The 22,131-nt window shown below is 42.2% G+C and overlaps 1 protein-coding gene across 1 annotated transcript; it reads left to right on the plus strand.

The window, feature by feature from the left end:
• Positions 1-814: 814 nt before the first annotated feature.
• Positions 815-16,271, plus strand: LOC124276835 (glycine receptor subunit alpha-2-like). Its single transcript, XM_046712485.1, has 7 exons — positions 815-1,027; positions 8,138-8,205; positions 10,174-10,394; positions 11,271-11,353; positions 11,786-11,923; positions 12,541-12,887; positions 15,597-16,271. Exons 1-7 carry the CDS (start codon positions 877-879, stop codon positions 15,795-15,797), a joined length of 1,209 nt encoding a protein of 402 aa, XP_046568441.1. The 5' UTR covers positions 815-876; the 3' UTR covers positions 15,798-16,271.
• Positions 16,272-22,131: the final 5,860 nt, after the last annotated feature.

The following is a 22,131-nucleotide window of genomic DNA, read 5'->3' on the forward strand; positions in this document are numbered from 1 at the left end:
GCATCATCGTACCCGACAAGATTGAATATTGCCAGCGATATGGTCATCTGTTCCTGTCTGCAGGAAGCAGTTCCACAATGCTATCTTATCACAACTATTGTTTGAAGCTTTTGTTAAAGTATGGCTAAGAAAACTTAGATGTTTTTCACGACATCATCCCAATTCAAACTATCTATAGCACTGAATCGTGGTGACGTGGCAATGCCATGCTACATGTAAGCGTTCTACGCAATCAAGGTCCAGAATGTCAGGTTTCCGGTTTAACAGGGTGGAAATACGAGGTTTCACTGAAATTGGAAAATTGCTGACTCTGGCGTACAATAACACTCAATGTATCTCGTAAAGCATAATTTACATTGCGATTCAGACTTAAGGACCCGAAATTGCACTTCATTAACTTCAACAAAAGAGGTTGATTCAATAATACTTTTCAGATCAAGTATGTAATTATGATCAATGTTATTGATCCCCATTGATTCTTTGAACAATTCTTGTATTGATTCGTGATCTTCAGTTCAAACAGTTCTCTTCATCGCGAAGAGGACCTTCATTCAAAAGTAACTCATACATTGTTTGCGCTTCATGAATAATTTCCTTGGGTTGAAGTGAATAGATTTGATTTATGTTGGTATTAACTTGAAGACATGTGTAATTAGATATAACTGGGATTAATTAAAAACACATAATGGATTGAAGAGAATCCAATAAGTTTGCTATGGTAATATTGATTGTTGTCAGCGATAAAATATATGTTTCTGTGGCGAAGACAGATTCTTTCGATCTTGCAGCTGACACATCTGGCATTCTGGAAAACGACGCGAGACGTTCCGGGTAGGCGTGCAGCTCGTGCAGATGAAGACAGTTTGAGTAAACATTATGCTCCTGCACGTGATTTTTGTGTGGCTCGTGTTTAACGTAACACCGACCATCGGCGCTGGCAACATTACCACCAAAGAGCGTGATCTTCTTAATCGTCTGCTCGACCCGGACACCTATGATGCAACGATTCGCCCAAGAGATGATTCAGGTAGGAATCTGTTCGTTATGTCATGCATTATCGGCTTCACGATGTTGTTGTCCACAATCAAATAGTTATACATTTGGAAATGGGTGTGGGAAGGGAAGGGATATTAATTACCGGAGGGAGGGTCTTGAAAGAATAGCTCAGCGAAAGTGTATTCATACGTTCACCTTTAGCGCAGCTGGTCACAAATAAGTTCGAGAATGTATAAATATTGTATATTTACAATAAAAATTGTATACTTGCGTAAAACAGGGTCCTCCATCTGTTAACGTGATCTGGGTCTACCCATGCGCAATTTCATTTGGTCTTTGCGAATCTGAAATCGCATGGATTTGACAAGGTTATTTGAAAAGGTTATTTGAAATTACATGTATGTTAATGTTAGGTACGGGACCGTTGTTGTTTTCTTTTTCTTTTTTTTTTTTGGGTGTGTTTTGTTTTGTTTTGTTTGTTGTTGTTGTGTGTGTGTGTGTGTGTGTGTGGTGGGATGATGATTTTAAGGTTGTTTTACAGGAACGGTTTTATGACCATAATGCTTTGCGTTGTGTTTTGTGTACTCAGAACTAAACTACTGTCGGAAATAGAAAAAAACTGGGTTCTTTCACATTTATATCTACAAGTTAGGTAGTTAATATGTGAAAGTGTGAAATATCTGTTAAACTAAGTTCAGCCTTACTACAGTCTCAGTGGTAGGGAGATAGGAAACGTTAAAAAAGGATTTTACCGAGGAGATATGAGTGCAGAAATGAGCAATGCGGATTTTTTTCAAAGTCCGAAGAGACTTATTTGGAGCAGACCATGGCTTTATGCAAATTAGTGTGCGATGATATTGTATAACAAATGACACTTTTTGAATGTCCATTTTGAAATTAGACTTAACTTCATAATAAACGACAGCAGACGTAAAAAATAACAACTTTAATACTGAAACTATTAAGGATGTAGATACCATTGAGTCTCACTATCACTATAAAATGAAACAGTTGGGAGGGGTCGTCTCAAATGCAAAACCAAGACGGGTGTTGCTGACGGTAGTTGGGGTCGGGCTTGGGGATAGAGATATAAGCTAAGATTAGAAAATCAGTAGTCATATTCATGAAAAAGCATAAAAGAATTTGAGATGACCCCATGTGTCTGTGGACAGCACTGCATTTCATGCCAAGTGAGTTGACGGTCCGTCGTCATACCTGGCTGAGCGACCTAATTGCCATCTATAGTCTGATCTATTGTTTTCAGCAGCTGTTCGTATTTTGTCTAAGTTTTACCCGATTTTACGAGTAAACTTGTTTTCTGGATATCATATTACGCATCCCACTGAACGCCCAGTTAGGCCGATGTGGGTTATTTCGACATATGCTATTTGCAATTGTGTAAATTTTAAAGATACAGAGTTGTCAGCGATTGTGTGCACGTGTACTTGGGGGCTCTGGAATTATGCCCGTAAAATTATTTTTAGCTAGCTTGTGTTTATGAAACACTATCAACTTGCCTCCTGACCCACCTGTGGCACCCGTGATATACATGCAATGTGTTGTCAACTGTTCACCTGTAAAATAAACATTCAGGAACGCGCGCGTGGTACAAGTCAAAATAGGGAATTGCATCGGATATCATTTTTGTCACTGATGCATCCAATTTAGAAATTTCCTCAACATACTTATCATGAAACGTGTCTATCAAGACAATCTATACGTCTCAGGGTTCTTGGATACAAATCAATATGCGAAAATCTGTCTGAACCTTTTGGCCTATATGTGACATTGAGTAAACCTGAAGGTAAAACATTTATCCAAACTCTTCTTGACTTAAACAAATCTCCTTTCACATCAAACAATTTTAATGACACATGGATTGTACAACAAAGCTAGATAAGAGATATTGATTCACATCTTAGAGAAATGCACTGTTTCACACTAAGAGCATGAGAGAGAAATGTATGGCAATCGAATTGTGTGTGAAGTGGCTTTTGCTGACGACGTAATCGTCTCGAGTACGTGCGCTATCAGTGCGGGTAGGCACAAAATAAGAAACTCACAGATTTTCATCTTGGGTAAAAATCATTATAAAAGTCGAATCTTAGATAAACCTATTGCTTAACTTAATCACTTTTTATGAAGAAAAATATTCATTTTTTTAGTTTAAAAATAACTATAACACTTTTTGGTTCACATGTACCTTTTTATCTATATTATCATTTAAATTATGTTTTTGGTTGTTTTTTTTATTGGGAAGGGGGCATATCTCTCAGGTGTGAAAGAATTGCTTCTTCTTCGTCCAACAAACAGATTATTTGATTCCACCCAAACTGAAATAGAGGCAGTGCAGAAAAAAACGCCTTCATTTGCTGAAAATGCAATACATATTTCAACATGTTTCGTTCCGACCCGCGAAGGTCCGGATTGGAATTGGTCTTCAGCAAGACGTAAGAGACAAATAAAAATATCGGTGATCAGGCTCGCTGAATTGGTCGATGGATGTCATCGTATCCCAGTTTCGTAGATCGATGTTCATGATGTCAATCACTGGATTGCCAATTTTATGTTGATTTCGGATAGCGTGTAGGAAACCTCTCGTGGATCGAATCAGAGATTAACCCTATGTATGTTTCTGGTTTGTCAGTACCTGGCCCGTGCTGGAAGGTTTCACCTAACCATAAATGTCCTTGAATCCACATTAAGCTGAAACTCCGTCATATTAACGTGATGCTGTGTGAAGCGGCTTAATACCAACTCACTCACTCACTCACTCACTCACTCAAAAATACTGTTTCTATCGATGCCGACTTGGATGTTTTACCTGTAATGAATCTACGATATAAACTTCCAATCAAAAGTTTAGACTCACTTAAAACACTCACTATATGTTATGTATATATATATGGTTACATCGAAAATTGATTGGGGAACCAACTGCAAACTGTATGCAGATGAATTACATGACGATCATACATCAAATTGCTGAAAAAACATGGGCAAATATCGTGCATGTGAACAGCTCCGTTTTGGTGTAAAGTTTTGTTAAGAATTTGCCAATTTTCACTGATTTTTATCATTTACTGAACTCATGACAATAATCTTTTCAATAACGAATTTGTTTTACAATACATCTGTTCATGTGTAAACAGTACCTTTTAACAGTATGGAATATTTTGCAAAATTTAGTTTAGAACAGTTTCCTGAAGGAAGTGGCTACATTCACACTAGTGAGTCTAAACTTTGATGGGAAGTATATACTTATTCAAGCCCATTACAAAAGAAGGGCTCCCCAGTGCGGAACTAAAAGCCAATGAAAGAACAATATAGTTCAGTTCAGTACTATTGGTCGTGAAATGATTCATGAGACATGGCATTTAGGTTTGATAAGCCATACACGATTTCAGCTTCGCTGGTACTACTGTATACAAGCAAAACAGCAAATCATTTTATGTGGTCACGGCCTTGAAACTAGGACAACAAAATGAAACATTTAAAACAAAACCTGTCATGCACATAGCTTGTTTGTTCTGTTTGCTTTGCTCTGCAAAATATCACCATACGCAATTCCATGGTGTACATGACACTTCAAGGATAGTGTAAGCCATCTGGATATTTACTGAACTAATCTCAAAGGCTACTACTACTGTTTCATGGACACATTAACATTTAAGTAGTAATTTACAAACGTTATTTTACGCCCTAGCAAACATTGGACTGATTGTACGTATTTCAGTGTCTAGATAATTGGGAATATGACTCTTTATGTACTTTATGCAAACATGCTCTTATTTCAACCAGAGTGAATGTCCGATTTAAAAGGAAAAAATGTAAGCTGAAGTACAAACGATGGACCAGATCATCGATTCTGCCCTTCTGATTGCGCGGGACAAATTTAACCGCCTTATATTCTGTGAATATTTACCTACAGCAAATTACTTCTTTGTTTTCTAAAGATCGGTTGATACAACACGTACAGATTTCCAATTTACAAAACGTTTCTGAAACAGCACGATGGCAATGTTTTAAAGAAAATCGTAATCTGTCCTGGAATTATGTTCTTCGTTTAGGATAATCATTTCTCGAAAATTAGGTCGATTTAGTCCTCTGAACTGCTTTATAAAGGTAACTCTCCACAAGGAAATAACGATTCCGGGGGGAATAATGATGAATGACTGACTGTCTGCGTGAGTTTAGTTTTACGCCGCTTTTAGCAATATTCCAGCAATACCACGGCGGGGAACACCAGAAATGGGCTTCACACATTGTACCCATGTGGGGAATCGAACCTGGGTCTTCGGCGTGACGAGCGAACGTTTTAGCCACTAGGCCACCCCACCGCCCCTAATGAATGACGTATCTCTCCACACTTAAACGTAATTCCGTGAGTTAAGTTTTACGCCGCTTTTAGCAATATTCCAGCAATATCCCGGCGGGGGACGCCAGAAATGGGCTTCACACATTGTATCCATGTGGGGAGTCGAACCCGGGTGTGATCACACTTCGACGAAAATGTAGTGTGTAATTAACAAGGACATTCAAAACATTGGTAGAGGATGTTTATTTGTTTGTCTGTTTGCTATTTTAACGCCGAACTCAGCATTATTCCAGATACAAAGCGGCAGTAATCCAGTGATTGACATCATGAGCATCGATCTAAGATGACAGGCAAGTCACCAAGCCTAAACAGCTATCCCGTAAGTCGTCTCTTACGGCAAATATGAATTGCCGATTCCCAATCAACCATTCCACCAAGAACCCGTGAAGATCCGGGTTAGAATTAGTCTTCAGTAACCCATGCTTGTCGTAAGAGGCGACTAACGGGATCGGGTGGCCAGGCTAGCTGACCTGGTTGACACATGTCATCGTATACCAATTGCGTAGATCGATGCTCATGCTGCAGATCACTGGATTGTCTGGTCCACACTGGATTATTTACAGACCGCCGCCATATAGCTGGAATATTGCTGAGTACAGCATTAAACAACAAACCAACCACCCAACCAACCATTCCCCCGAGTTTGACATCATCCAATTTAGTTAGTCTTCGGACAAGTTATTGCCTGTTGGGAGAGTATATTAATTTTACCAGTCATGGGGGTTTGCAACCATTTACTGCTCAACTGCGCACAATTGGGCATATCCGACCGAATGTGCCACCACTCTTGTGCTGTCTCTAGTTATGAGCTGGATTGATTACTGTATCTCTCTCCTCGCTGGTGCCACTATGGCACAGATAAGGAAACTTCAGTGTATGCAGAATGCTGCTGCACGTGTAGTGACCCAGTCACGTAAATCTCATGACGCTCTGAAACTCCTACATTCTTTACACTGACTGCCCATTCACTATAGGATTCAATTCAAGCTTCTGTGCCTCACTTTCCGCTGTCTTGTCTGGATCTGCCCCTTCGTATCTGGCCCCACAGCACCGCCCATGTCGCTCTCCCCGTTCTAAGGATAAACGGTTCCTCGTTGTCCCCACTGTGAGGACTTATGGTGAAAGGTCCTTTTCGTATGCAGCCTCTACAACCTGGAATGAACTACCTCAATATATACGTGACTGTACAGAACTTTGTAATTTTAAATCCTTACTAAAGACTCTCTTCTTCAGATTAGGGTATGAGTGCAAACAATAATTCATTGAATTGTTTCCATGTATCTCTATTCTTTTATTCTCTCCTAGTGTCTGTTTTTATATACTTCTATGTCTTGCGCTTTGAGCATGTTGTACATGGAAAACAGCGCATTACAAGCATGCTATTATTATTATTATTATTTAGACCTAATTAGGCCATATGCGATTTGGCCCTAGAGTATCTTGTAAGCGGAGAAGGTGTGCACTGTCTTCATTCCTAAGCAAAGTGACCGCCTCAAAAGTGTAGTGGTTAGAGCGTCCGCCCGGAGAGCGGAAGGTCGCGGGTTCGTTCCCCGACCGCGTCATACCAAAGACGTTAAAATATGGTACTTGTTGGTCCCTGTCTGGCGCTCGGCATTAATGGGTACAACAAGGACTGGTCGGCTCGGAGTCAGTATAATGTGTCTGAGTGGGATATTCATGCTTCACTGCGGCATGGTATCTCAGTGGGCTAGCACTATAAAACCAGCTTAAGTCTGGGCTAGTACAAGCAGCCGCACATACACGTACACACGCATGCACGTCGTCATATGAGCGAAATATTCTCAAGCACGACGTAAAACCCAATTTCACCTCACCTCACCTAAGCAAAGTGTGAGTCATCGCAATGATATTTCCGACATCATGGTCAACTCAGTTATATCCGGATATGTTTTTAACCCGTTGCCATGGCAATAACGAACACTGTGTATGTTACCGCCTTGCTACTTGGCAACAGTTTCATTATAGTTTTTACGATAAATCACAAGACGTTAAATAACAAGAATACCGTCTTGCCCTGCGTAGCCTATTGGTCATCGCGTTCGCTCGTCACTCCTAAGACTCGGAATCGACACACCATATGGATACAATGTGTGATGCCCATTTCTGGTGATATTGCTGGATGAATTGCTAAATCTCCTCTCACTCACTCACAGACATACATACACACACGTACGCACGCACACACACACGTGTGCACATACATACATGAACATTCACATACTGTGTGGCTCTGATTCCTATAAGCTCTAAACAAGTGGGGCCGTGTGGTAGCCTAGTGGTTGAAGCGTCCGCTCGTAACGCCGGAGACCCGGGTTCGATCCTACATGAGTACATTGTGTGAAGCCCATTACTGGTGTCCCCCCAACCGTGGTATTACTGGAATATTGCTGAAAGCGGCGTAAAGCTACACTCAAGCACTCTAACCAAGTGGGACCGCCTCCGTGGTGTAGTGGTTAGAGCGTCCGCCCGGAGAGCTGAGAACAAGGACTGGTCGGCTTGGAGTCAGTATAATGTGTCTGAGTGGGGTATTCATGCTTCACTGTGGCATGGTATCTCAGTGGGCTAGCACTATAAAACCAGCTTCAGTTTGGGCTAGTAGAAGCAGCCGCACATACACACACACGCATGCACGTCGTCATATGAGCGAAATATTCTCAAGTACGACGTTAAACCCAATTTCACCTCACCTCCTCACCTCACCTCACCTCACCTCACCTAACCAAGTGGCTTCGTGTTTTACAGGGGAAGCAACTCGAGTGGAACTGGACCTGACTCTAACATCACTGGGCCCAGTCAACGACATCAATATGGTGAATATAGAGTGAGAGAGAGAAGGCGTGCGTGCTTTTTTGTGGGGGTGAGATGAATAGTTTTTCACAGTGCATCAACATTCATCATATCCAGCTTACAAGTATTAAATAATATTTCAGTTAAGTTATCTACAATGTCACAGATCAGTCTTAGTTTGTAATTTATCAGGTCCCGACCCACAAAGCGTTTGTAGCACTGCGACATTCGTAAGCCTATGATAAACTATAGAGTTACGACAGGTCGTCACGTTAACGTTACGAATGCTTTGTGAGTCGGGACCAAGAATGTGTGTGCCCAACATAGTTTCATGGTGTTAGGATGTTTGTCTTTACGAAATATTCAGGTTCGTATTTTAAATCATGTATCATCTGGTTTTGCAGTTCAGCTGAAAGAATATCTAATTTTCCTTTTCCACCCCGTAACTCACCTCACCCCAAATCAATATCAAATCAGCATTCCTATAAACAAATCAGATATCATGTTCAGGATGTTCATGTGGAGGAATTGTCGGGGACAGGAACCCTGTACATTTCCGAAGATCAATGAAGTACATTGCTATGCAACGCTTCCTCTGACTACATGTTGTACAGTTCGGTATGACTACATTTCACAACTGCACGGTCAATAAACTACCCATGTGAGAAACAGTATACTAGAGTTCAATCATCTATGATTCATTGACACTAAACCTGAGCCCATACAAGTCTCCGGAGTTCATAAGGTTCCATTAGGAACGATGAAAGTCTACAATAGGGGGTTTACCGCGAACAACGCCTTTCATCTGTGTACTAGGATCTATAGAATATTATGTTGACTGAGATTGTGCCTTGGGCCACATGAAATATGCTTCCAGAAAAAGGTTTTGCATAGCTAGGCTTTGGGAAAATTGCCGTTGCATAACCGAATGCTGTGGTATGGCTGTGAATTTAGTAATCATAAAACCTGTTATCCTGAGATTTATCTTGAGTTTTAATAATAATAATAATAATAAATGTGCATTTATAATGCGCGCAATCCAGACAGATATGCCTGCTCAAGGCGCTACAATGGGAATGTATAAAGATAAAAGTCAGGGGAGTGCTGAGTGGAGTTAAATGTCACTGTGATGACGAAGAAATGACATCAAAATTGTACCAATTCAGTGGAATTTGTGTTTCGCTAGTCATTTCAAAACAGGCTACAAAACTGACCAAAACGGTTATAGAAAAACGATGGGCATGACAACGAGATAGAGTTGTCAGGTGTCGGGGAACAGTCATGATGTTAGAAACACGGCTAGTCATCAAGTCACACCAGAACGTTAATATCTGGTGTAGTCTCCATCAGCACAATCACCTGCAGTCCACCTTCTCATTGGTTGTGGAAGGACTTTGATTTGTCTTTGAAGCACCCCACCCCTGCCCCTCTCCTCCCCAAAAAATTTCCCTGAGGAGTATTCCTCCCCTAACCTTTGGTCTTCATGTTTTATGTGCCACCCCCACCCCCTTGTTCAAACTCCTGGATCCGCCCCTACATTTGTTTTGATTTTGTGCACATACACGAATGTTCAAGGGAGGAAACAGCTTTTGGGGGGGTTTGAGGGTGCACATTCATTTTCACGAGAGTTCCAATGGTCATTTAATAAACATTCAGGACGGCGGGGGGGCGCACCCGTGTTACCATGAGTTGGTGCTGAAGTGATTATGTTTGGAACGTGACTTACTATCAGACACTGGGTGCATTAAGTACCCGTGCCTCTTTTCCGACGTGCAACACGTTTTGGGGTATGTGACCGAAGCAGGAGATTGTCATTGAGTGAGTGAGTTAATATTGCTTAATGCTGAAAGCGGCTTAAAACTAAACACACTCACTCACTCACACCACATTAACGAGGATTTGCTGTTGTCGTAATATTTCAACTTAGGAATATTTTCTCGATTTTATGTGTTATACAATAAATTTGTCATGTCTGTTTCCCGTTGTTGCAGGAATTCAGTGCAAGTTTTTTCCTCCGACAGTCTTGGCGTGATCATCGCCTGGCTTACGACGACTTGAACTCCAGCATCGTCATCAGCGAGAAACGCCTGGACTCACTGTGGGTGCCAGACCTTTACTTCCCCCAGTCGAAACGGGAGAGCAGACATGTCATTACCATCCCCAATGTCATGATTCGTCTATCTCCGGACGGATCTGTCTTGTACTCGCAAAGGTACGTTGCCAAAATGTCTGGTTCACGCTCACTCTATCGCCACGTGGTTTAATTTATCCCGCCTTGATCTTAGGCTTTGCTTATCATCAGGAACGATTTGCGGCAAATGTTGTTAAAAGCCACGTCAGCGGAGTCCTCTCGAACGGTTTGCGGCATTTTGAGGAGACATCGCGAACTGCATGAAGTATATGTCGTTAAACGTCATCTCCGCAGTGAAGTCACGAACGGCTTGCGGCATGTGTTGTTAAAAGTCAACTCTGCATAGACACCACGAACGGCTTGCGGCATGTGTCGTTAAATGCCATGTCATTCGGAAATTTGCAGATCTTGTTTTCCATAAATATGGCGTATAAGTTGCGTCTCATCATCGTTCCAAGATCCAGTCACATATTGTCTGCACCGTACCATTGTTCCATGTCTTTATCAATGGGTGTAGGTCGACAAGAGTTGCTTTGGGATTTTCTTAAACGGACATGCCCTGAGATAAACGACAAATTGTTCAAGGCGGCGAAAATCTTGACACTCGGGCCATGATGGGATTCAGGGTCAGAATTACCCCAACACCAACCCCAACACCAGGCTGTCGTGCTTCCTTACTGAATTATGGACAGGCAATGGGCACTGGTCAGCTCCACGGACTTGATTATTTCCAGCCTTGGTCTTGTTTCGAATATTAAAAAATACGAAACAAAACAACAAACGGACATAGCTGCGGGTAATGATAACGGTTGTTTATGGGACCTTCCATTGACGTTCACGTTGAGATCATATACAGGTAGCTTTAAGGAAGATAGTAGCTAGTCATTAATAGTCGACCAACTGCTAGGTCGTGACAACTACACATTTCATCGCCCTGTGTTGTTCCTGTACTTTCAGGTTGTCAGTAACCTTTGATTGTCACATGGACCTTCACAAGTTTCCACTGGACAAACAAACCTGTCAGGTTGACATGGAAAGCTGTAAGTAAAATTATACAAAAGAATCGAGTGTGATTCGTACACTGGAATAACTTGCACGGCACAATACCGCTATATACACAACCTGATACATAGAATTAATCTGAAATGCGTCCGTGCGTGTTTTGATATTTCGACCCAATGAGTGAATGAGTTTAGTTTTACGCCGCACTCGGCATTATTCCCGATTTTGGCTGCTGCCTGTAAATATACGAGTCTGGACTAGACAATCCAGTGACCTAATGAAAACGTTCTTTGTAGTTGTGATTTAAAAAACAAGTGACACAAATGTATGATTTCCAACCCATGACCCTACAAAGGTATTTCTTATAAATAAGTAAGTAACCTCATTCACTCACTCTTGAACGCCCGTTAAACAATATATTACATGTACTTCATTTCATGTGAAATATTGGACACTGTCTTTATTTACAGATAGTTTCACGTCGGACGATCTATACTTTGCTTTCTCATCTACGAGGGTTCCTGTGCAGAAGAGCAAAGGAGCAGATATTCCTGATTTTACCATCACAGAAATCACACACACTGACTGCTCGGTCACATACGCTACAGGTAAACAATGCTGACTGTTCCAGATAGCAATAATTCCGGAAAGATTTGTGAGTGAGAGTATGCTTTTACGCCGATATTAGCAATATTCCAGTACTATCACGGCGGGGGACACCAGAAACGGGCTTCATACATTTTGCCCATGTAGAGAATCGAACACGGGTCTTCCGCGTGAAGAGCGAACGCTTTAACCACAAGGCTACCCCACCCCCTAGAAAGATTTGTGTGAGTGATTAAAACAACCGGGCTTCGTATCAATTTGAATCGGCATAATACCGAATGTGCTTATTATGTACGACATCGCAAATATAGGCTTTCCTTACACCTGATGCTGACAAGCCGAGGCACGATTGCACCTGAATGCAATAAAAGCAGGGCAAATATAAAATGCCCCAAAATATTATTTAACATTTTCAATCTACAAGAGGCGGTGGGATAGCCTAGTGGTTAAAGCGTTTGATTGTCACGCTGAAGACCTGAGTTCGATTCCCCATATGGGTACAATGGGTGAAGCCCAGTGATATTGCTGGAATATTGCTGAAGCGGGGTAAAACCACACTGACTCACTCACTCCAATCTACAATGGATATATTGATATTCATCTTTTTCTCATGCTTAAGGAACATTTACATGTTTGAGAGCAATCCTCCACCTGAAACGAGAGATCGGCTTCTACGCCACACAGACCTACGTTCCCAGCATCCTCATCGTCGTCCTGTCCTGGGCCTCGTTCTGGATCGACCACGAGGCAGTTCCCGCCAGAATCTCCGTGGGGCTCCTTACAGTGCTGACCATCACTTCCCAGAGTTCTGGTGCGCGCGCACAACTTCCCAGGGTTCCCTACGTAAAGGGTATCGACGTGTGGATGACGTCGTGCCTGGTGTTCGTGTTTGCCGCCTACATGGAGTATGCTGTCGTCACGGTGCTGTCTAGACAACACAAGAAGGGGGAGAAATACAACTCAAAAGTAAGTTCTGAAATAATTGTTAAAGGCACAATGTCACACCAAACTTCTCTAAAAATACATGATGCATTTCTCTCAATTATAAATGTCTTCTACACATAATTAAGTATTTAGATTACAGTATTAAATTAAAAAGTTCGAATGAATTAATGAAATCTTGTATAAAATCGACTGTCGCGCCCTCAACCAGCCGAACATTTTTTCAAGCGAACCCCATAGAGTTATGTCCCTTGGAGCGCTACGAATATCCCACGCAAAAACTTGTGATTGAAACCAATTTGGCAAACACCGACAACACAGCATGTGACAGTTTTCGATGTACGGAGCAATCGTTTACATTTCATATATGGCAAGTGTTATCTGTTTGGAAGCTGTTCGATTTCAGGCAAGTCGTAATGGGTAAAAAGTCCTTCATTGCATCAGAGACTATACGGTCTCTGATTGCATCAATAGGAAGCTAAAGTGAGTGCATATGCCCCCAATATGTCAAATTAGGCCAAACTATTGTCGGAAATGTGTGACATTATGCCTTTAAGGTAGCTAAATTACACCAGAGATATGTATACATAAAGGACAATACTTGCGCCAATTTTATTTTCATAGGGGGAAAGGCATACTAAAAGTCACCTTCCGTGATTGAAATTGAACAAAAAGTTTGTAAATTCGCAATAAACCCGTCATCCTCGATAATCTCCAGGGTATACGTTACGACCAATCTCCACTATACAAGGTGTCTACGCTGGGAAGTTGAGCTAACCAATCACAACTCACTTTCGCTTCTTAAATTATCTAACGTATGTTATATTTGGGATTACACTTTCTTAGTAAAGTACAGATTCTAAGACTTGTTGGGTTGAGTCCCATCCGGGATTCGAACCCACACCCTCAGAGTCAGGCACCTAATCGCCAGCACACAAAGTCAGACGCCTAGACCGCTCAGCCACCGCATCTACCACAAAGATGGAAGTGGGACAACTGGTAGTCCCGGCTGCGGACTTTGTGTACCCCTCTGATAAGTGATATTTGGCACTTCTCCCACGACCGAAAGCTATGAAATACACAATGCCATTTTAGAAAGTGGTCAAATGTAACGAACCCACACCCTCAGAGTCAGGCACCTAATCGCCAGCACACAAAGGTAATTATCTAACCGTTTAAACTTGGCAACATAATTGATGCAGAGGGTACTCTGAAAGATGTGGAAGGAGTTCTTTTATAATATATTTTTTGAAAGTTTCAGATCTGTCAATTTGTCTGTATTATTTCCCCAAAAATCTGAGTGGCACTGCGAACAAAACTTCGCGACTGCGCCCGCTATCTTTGTTGACACTGGTAAGCTCGGGTGTAACGGCGGCTTAGTTGATTGGCTAATGTGAGAATGCGGAGCCAGCAAAGGGAGGTAATATGATTATCGGGGCAAGCCTTGGATGCATCCAGGGTATAGTGGAGAGTGATCGTAACGTATACCCTGGAGATTATCAAGGATGTAAAAACGTAAAAAACGCCTATTACGGAAACCCCAGACAGAAATGGGAGCATTGGTGTGGTCTACGCAAAGCCGACGCTCAATTGTGTGCCCTTAGCTGCGCAGGATCCGCTGATCAAATACCAGGTTCACCAACGCTGTAATTGTTCGTTTGACAGAACCTTACCGGTTCTTGTAGGTTTAACTAAAGAGACTACAAACGAAATACGGTACTGTTGAAAGCGGCATTGTACTGGGTGAATCTTTTACTTGATGGGTAGATTTTGGACCTTTTGGCAGTGTTCAAAGTGGCTTTGTACTGAGTATATCTTTTAATTGATTTGTAGATTTTGGACCTTTGGATAGAAGCGATCCAGAAAATTGTAGGAAATGAAACCTTGTTTAAAGCCACAGTGCTATGCTATATCACAAATGGCGTTTAGACTTTGACATGAACATATCGTGGTTGACATCATCAGCGTAGACCTACGCAATGTGGAGAGTATCAAATTTGAGAGCAATACCAATCCCGTTAGTCGCCTCTTACTATAACCCAGGGTGTCGTTGTATGAAACAACCTTAGCCCTTCGACTGTTGTAAGTCTGTGTTGTGGTATGGGAGTTATGACCACCTCACCGCTAAGATCGCTTTGTACAACGGCACCCAGGTCTATTGTTACGACATCTCATAAGAGGCGTCTAACTCGATCAGGCCCGCTGACTTGCTTGACACATGTCATCGTATCCCAGTTGCGTGAATCGATGGTCATGCTGTTGATCACTGGATTGTCTGGTCCAGACTTGATTATTTACAGACCGCCGACCTTTAGCTGAAATATTGCTGAGTGCGGCGTAAAACTAACTTCACTCTTTTCCTGCAGCTGAATATCATGCCCAGGACGATATTACTGTTATAAGGTTTAACATGTATCTTCTAAAGAAGATAAGCATAACAAACCCACCATTGAGAATTGCGGTTATGTCGTGATAGAACGGATGCTGATTGGTAATTGATCACGGGATGTAGAGCATAATAACTGGGAGTAACAGAATACAAAAGACTCGATGTTCATGATGTCGATCACTGGATTGTCTGGTCCAGACTCGATTATTTACAGACCGCCGTCATATAGCTGGGGTATTGCTGAGCGCGGCGTTAAACAACAAACAAACAAATGTTTCGACATCTGTTCTTGCAAATTATTATAACGGAACAACAATGTGACATGTGGGCTTTTTTCGATCCAGGCTTCCAACAACTCAAGTTTCACCGACACTGATCCGTCGAAACCGTCCACCTTCGACGACAGCAGTAGCGGCAGCAATGGTGCGCTCAAACAAGTCAAAGATGCTGGGAAGAGGGTGGACACGATTTCACGATACGGATTCCCCTTGTCCTTCCTCATATTCAACATCGTGTACTTCGTGTACTATATTTACGTCGACTGATTGCGCCGTACACCTGGGTTTTCAAACTAGACTGCCTGGTAGAAGAAAGTATACCCTATTGCTTGATGCAGGCTTAAACTGGAACGCACATCTCTGGTGATTCTACCACGATGAATTTCAGGGCTGGCTAAAATTATCAATCATTGGAAATATTGTCGTTAGGAAAATATTAATAATTATCGATATGAAAATTGCCCCATCGATAATAGCGTTCAATAACTTTTTGTGATAGAACTTTTCATTTTCTCACACAAAATACAAACTTTGGACTTTATTCATGGTCTGCTTCTAAATTATATTCAGGGTGCTGTTTTGTTGAAAATTTATGCATAAACTTGCCACAACTCACCACTGATGTGAAGTATAGTTATTTATTTCATTTGTCATTTTTGCTCAAAGTTACGTCTCCGATATTTATCTATAATCGATTGATATTTATTTAACGATTATCGATCTCTATTAGCACTATCGATAGCCAACCTTGAATTTTATACGGTTATGATGATGTGTTTTAGAACTTGTGTACACTACGTCTAGGGTACCTTTGTCAACGTTTTTGAAATTTTGTGGTCAACTTCAAATTTCAGGGGGCTACCCCTAGTGGTTAGAGCGTCCGCTCGTCACGTCGAAGGCCGGGTTCGATTCCTCACATGGGCACAATATGTGAAACTACAGCGTAAAACTAAACTCACTCATTTCTCAGAAGTGTACTTTCTTTTGTCCTGTAGTGTACCTACATTGCATCATCATATTGCTGCTTTTCTTTAAAATACTCTTCTAGAGTATGTGCTATTTTATATGTCGTTAAACACTATGAAATCAAATTTCGTATCACATCAATGTTAAGAAAACATTGTAGTAGATATAACAAGTGTTGAGTGCTAATATTCATGTTATTGTAATTTATTAGTTTTAAATTGAGAATAAAACTGTGATATTACCTATATCAATTTTATGTTCAATGTGGTAAAATGCCTGGGGTACCTTTATTAAAGTACCTTTATTAAAGTCTGGTAACTTTTTGAAAATGTTTTTGGTGTTTTGTCAAATCCAGTGTCTATAAAGCACGGCCATATCACGGCGTCTCTTCAACAGTGCTCTTTTTGGGTGAATTATGTCATATTGTACCTGCAATTAAACAAAGTGCCTATAACACAACTTAAATATTTGAGTCACAGCTGCTTCAGATATCAGGATATGACCCCATGTTGTTTCATTTTTTAAGGGGGATGGTGTGGTAGCCTAGCGGTTAAAGCATTCGCTCGTCACGCTGAAGACCCGGGTTCGATTCCCCACATGGGTACAATGTGCGAAGCCCATTTCAGGGGTTCCCCGCCGGGATATTGATGGATTATTGCTAAAAGCGGCGTAAAACTAAACTCACTCACTCATTTTTTACGGCGCCTACATATTGTTTTCTTTAAGTTAGGTCGGTGATAGGTAATCCAGTGGTTGAAGAGTTCCCTGGTCAAAGGGCCGCTAGTTTCTATGGCTACTGTGTCGGTTCCTGGTGTCCAGGGCAGGATATTGTTAGAATATTGTTCTCGTCTTTATACGGCTGAAACATTGCTGTGCGACAGAAGATTTGAACTTATTTTCCAGCTTACCAAACACAAATATCACACAGTTGAATAGTATTTGTAAGTATTTGTATTCATAATACACCGAAAAATATCCAATTTAACAACTCCAGTAAATAATTTTCATATGATCTCGACATACCAGTATTCGCACATAAAGGTGATGCATTACTTACAAAATTATTAGAAGCGGACGTAAAATATCCGAAATGTATGTATATAAGGTTTGTGTTCCGTTTTGAGTGCCATGATGGTTTACAGCCGCACTCAGCAATATTCCAGCTATATGGCGGCGGACCAGACAATCCAGTGATCAACAGCATGAGCATCTATCTACGCAAATGGGATACGATGATATGTGTCAAGCACGTCACCGAGCCTGACCACCCGATCCCGTTAGTCGCCTCTTACGAAAAGCATAGGTGACTGAATACCAATCCTAACCCGGATCTTCACAGGTATCACTGATTCACTTGTTTTCCCTGTCGCGAATATACAGCCATAACATTATTATCAATACCTTCAGATGCCCTTATCCTCGGTTTTCGTTTGATCGCAAATACGAAGTGATTTTCTGTATACTTCGAAGATAATGGCGTGAATCACTCTATCCGATACCCGATGTTAATTAGTGACTAAATTATTCTTTTGGGGATATTTCCAATCTGTCCTTAATCAAAATCAGCTTTTAATTTCCGTTACACCACGCGAACTGCCTCCAACCAGTAATAAGTCTCTTTGCCCCGAGTAAGTTACCCAGTTGCGTTGAGAGGTTCCAATCGATGCCAGATAAATGTTTGTTGTGTTATTGCACGTGTAGAGCTGTTCAGGTACAACTGCTGGACATATCCTCGTGGCAGAAATTCTATGTAACAGGATAATGTCAAATACTTTATTTTATTGAGCGGGGACCATGAATAGTTTTTTTGTCCACATTATCACGTCGCCATATTCAATTTGATAGTGGGTGTTTGTGTGTGCTTGAGTGTGTGTTGTTTCCATGGCGTTGTGTTTTGTGTTTTTTCTGATTAGATTTTTATTGGTTGTATTCTCATTGGTGATCAACTGTGTCAGCGATCAGCAGACTCTCTCTGGATGTTAGCATCGGTTAGAGTGGATTGTGACATCGTAGGACCAATCGGCCAACATCGGCCCTTTACGTTATCTTAAAAACTGAACAAACAGGCTCGCGGATGCACATTTATGATCAGGTACTGTGTTAAATTTCATTATAACTGTTTATGTCGTTGCGTATTTAGAAGTTTTTACACTAAACAAAAATATATTTGTATACAGGAAATCATTGAAAATATAGTTGCGCTGAAAATGGCCGCTTTGTAACGTGCAGTTTATAGTTTAGTGATCTCCCCGTTCATAACCACATACCATTACCGTATCACCACTTATCTGCGGCTTTTCCGTGAGACAAGGCGTTGATGTCGACTGCAAGCTGGGATGTTTGCACCGTCATGCGCTACTCTTCCAAGGCTGAGATCAACCCAGAGTGGTTTGGGCCGAGGCTGAGATCACTCTGGAGTGATTTGGGCCGAGGCTGAGATGACCCCAGAGTGACTTGGGCCAAGGCTGAGATCACCCCCAGAGTGAAGGGCCGAGGCTGAGATCATCGCCCCAGAGTGACTTGGGCCAAGGCTGAGATCGCTCGAGAGTGACTTGAAGGGCCAAGGCTGAGATCGCTCCCCAGAGTGAACTTGGGCCAAGGCTGAGATCGCTCCGAGAGTGACTTGGGCCAAGGCTGAGATCGCTCCAGAGTGAAGGGCCAAGGCTGAGATCGCTCCAGAGTGACTTGGGCCAAGGCTGAGATCGCCCCAGAGTGACTTGGGCCAAGGCTGAGATCGCTCGAGAGTGACTTGGGCTGAGGCTGAGATCGCTCGAGAGTGACTTGGGCCAAGGCTGAGATCATCCCAGAGTGAAAGGCCAAGGCTGAGATCACCCCAGAGTGAAGGGCCAAGGCTGAGAACGCCCCAGAGTGAAGGGCCAACCCCAGAGTGAAGGGCCGAGGCTGAGATCACCCCAGAGTGAAGGGCCAAGGCTAAGATCACCCCCAGAGTGAAGGGCCAAGGTTGAAATCAGCCCAGAGTGAAGGGCCAAGGCTGAGTTCACCCCTCCAAGGCTCAAATGAATCCCCAGACTCACAACACTTCTTGATCTTGGGCGGTGGGGTGGCCTAGTGGTTAAGGCGTTCGTTCGTCACGTTCGATTCCCCACATGGGTACAATGTGTGAAGCCCATTTCTAGTGTCCCCTGGTATAGCTGGAATATTGCTAAAAGCGGTGAGGGACATCAGATTTGGGCTTCACACTTTGTGCCCATGCGGGGAATCGAACCTGACGAGCGAACGCTTTAATCACTAGGCTATCCCACCACCCCGATACACCACAGGTCCATGAACATGGTCGAGACATGCTCTTACGTTTCGTCAACCCCTGTTGCCACCAATGTAATTTATTGAGATTTATTGCGCATCTTTTTCTTCACACCCCGCTTTGTTTCGTGTCCCGTTTCTATGGAATACTGTAAGGGATCTCGCATTCTCGCACTTTTGGCATATTTAGCTTGTTTCCAAAGGTCGAGATCGCGAGAATGTCCCTTACAGTATTCCATACGTTTCTGCGTGTGTTCACATCAATGGCTCTGCCAACTACGGCAACACATTTCGACGCGCATTTCCCGGAAGCGTTTCACAGACCTATCATTTTGGAGTCTGATTCCTGATTGTTTGTGTTATGTTTGTCAGTACCATTCCCCGTGTATGCGCCCTCCTCCAATCGCCTTTATTCAGATGCCTCACATGTTAGATGAACCCGTGAAGATCCGGGTTAGAATTGATCTTCAGTAACCCATGTTTGTCGTAAAAGGCGACTAACGGGATCGGGTGGTCAGACTCGCTGACTTGGCTGACACATGTTATCGTCATATAGCTGGAATATTGCTGAGTGCGGCGTAAAACTAAACTCATTCACTAAATGATAATGAAACAGATATCAACTTGCCACCAACTAAAATATCTTACCCTTCACGTATGTCTACAACACTTGGTATGACAGGCGGGATTGCCTCAGATCTTTCCATATTCTTTCACTTTAGTTGAGAGCAAATTAAGACTGAAACGATCTCGCTGCGGCGTTAAACAACAAACCAACATGTCAGATGCTTTCACAGAAAAGTCACTTTGTAATTTGAGTATTAAGTGCACCCGACCCTTTTTTCATGATTCTGGATCTGCCTCACCACTTCAGTCCTTTAGACCCGTGAAGATCCGGGGTAGAATAGGTCTTCAGCAACCCATTCTTGTCATAAAAGGCGACTATGCTTGTCGTAAGAGGCGACTAACGGGATCGGGTGGTCAGGCTCGCTGACTTGGTTGACACATGTCATTGGTTCCCAATTGCGCAGTTCGATGCTCATGCTGTTGATCACTGGATTGTCTGGTCCAGACTCGATTATTTACAGACCGCCGCCATATAGCTGGAATATTGCTGAGTGCGGCGTAAAACTAAACTCACTCACTCACTTCAGTCCTTTAATACAGTTAACAAAAAAGTGCAATACTGTTAAACCCGACTCACATACTCTATTTAAACTTGCAGATCATTAATTGAGTGAGTGAGTGAGTTAAAATTTAACGTCATATTGGCAATATCTCAGCCATATCGTGACAATCATTAATTGAAGTGCCTGCAATGTTTAACAATTGGGTTACAAGTAACCGACACTACCAACTTTGGATAGATTCAGTGGGTCGTCGAGCAACAACTAATGCTGCCTTATCCATTATACATAAACATTGTAGAATCTGCCCAATTATAAATTAATATAAAAGGTTTAAGTGCTGCATGCACTACTGCATCTTCAAATTAGGGCAGCGTAGAGATCGCTTTGTGGACCTGTTGACCAATTTAATTGTACGACCCCCTAATGCGGTAATCTTGACGCTTAATCAATTGACCTATCGTATTTTAACTGGGGACCATCTCATAAGCAATGTAATCATTTACCTGATGAAGAAGTAAGAATATAGTCCGAAACGTCATGTCCCTCAAAAGAAAGAAGTTGACATCCATAAATTCTCGTCTTATGTAATCATGTTACCTTAATCAAGAGCTGACTTGCTGTTTTAGGGGGGCGGTGGGGTAGCCTAGTGGTTAAAGCGTTGGCTCGTCACGCCGAAGACCCGGGTTCGACCCTTCATGAGTACATTGTGTGAAGCCCATTACTGGTGTCCCCCCAGCCGTGGTATTACTGGAATATTTCTAAAAGCGGCGTAAAACCAAACTCAGTCAGTCAGTCAGTGCTGTTTTAGGCGTAACGTATTCTTAACACTAACAGCGCTTTGTGAAACCCACCCTACAGCAATATATAGTCAACAAGAAAGGATCGGAATGGAGCATATTGTGTGACAAGTCGATGTGTGGGGTAATCGGTTATGCAAAACTAACACAAAGGTGTGGTTACATCTAGAGGTGTTAGATTGTATAATAACGGTCAGGTTGACCTCTTCTTTATGCGGCTCTACAACGTAAGGTAGACATCCATACGTTTAATGACAGACCACTGTGTTTGTTAATGCTCGACTGGAGATCTGTGTTGGGCGACTGCCTTTAATGTAAGGGTTATGTTTCAGTTTAAAGAATGAGAAAATTGGTTCTCTGAATGCTGTCAGCTGAAGGATATGGTCTACTGGACTAAGTGGATTTTCTGTATTCAGTGCCGACTATGGCCTGTTCCATTGTAGA

Source organism: Haliotis rubra, unplaced genomic scaffold (genome assembly GCF_003918875.1).
Source record: "Haliotis rubra isolate DU_JTF1 unplaced genomic scaffold, ASM391887v1 Scf214, whole genome shotgun sequence".
Lineage (NCBI taxonomy): Eukaryota > Metazoa > Mollusca > Gastropoda > Lepetellida > Haliotidae > Haliotis > Haliotis rubra.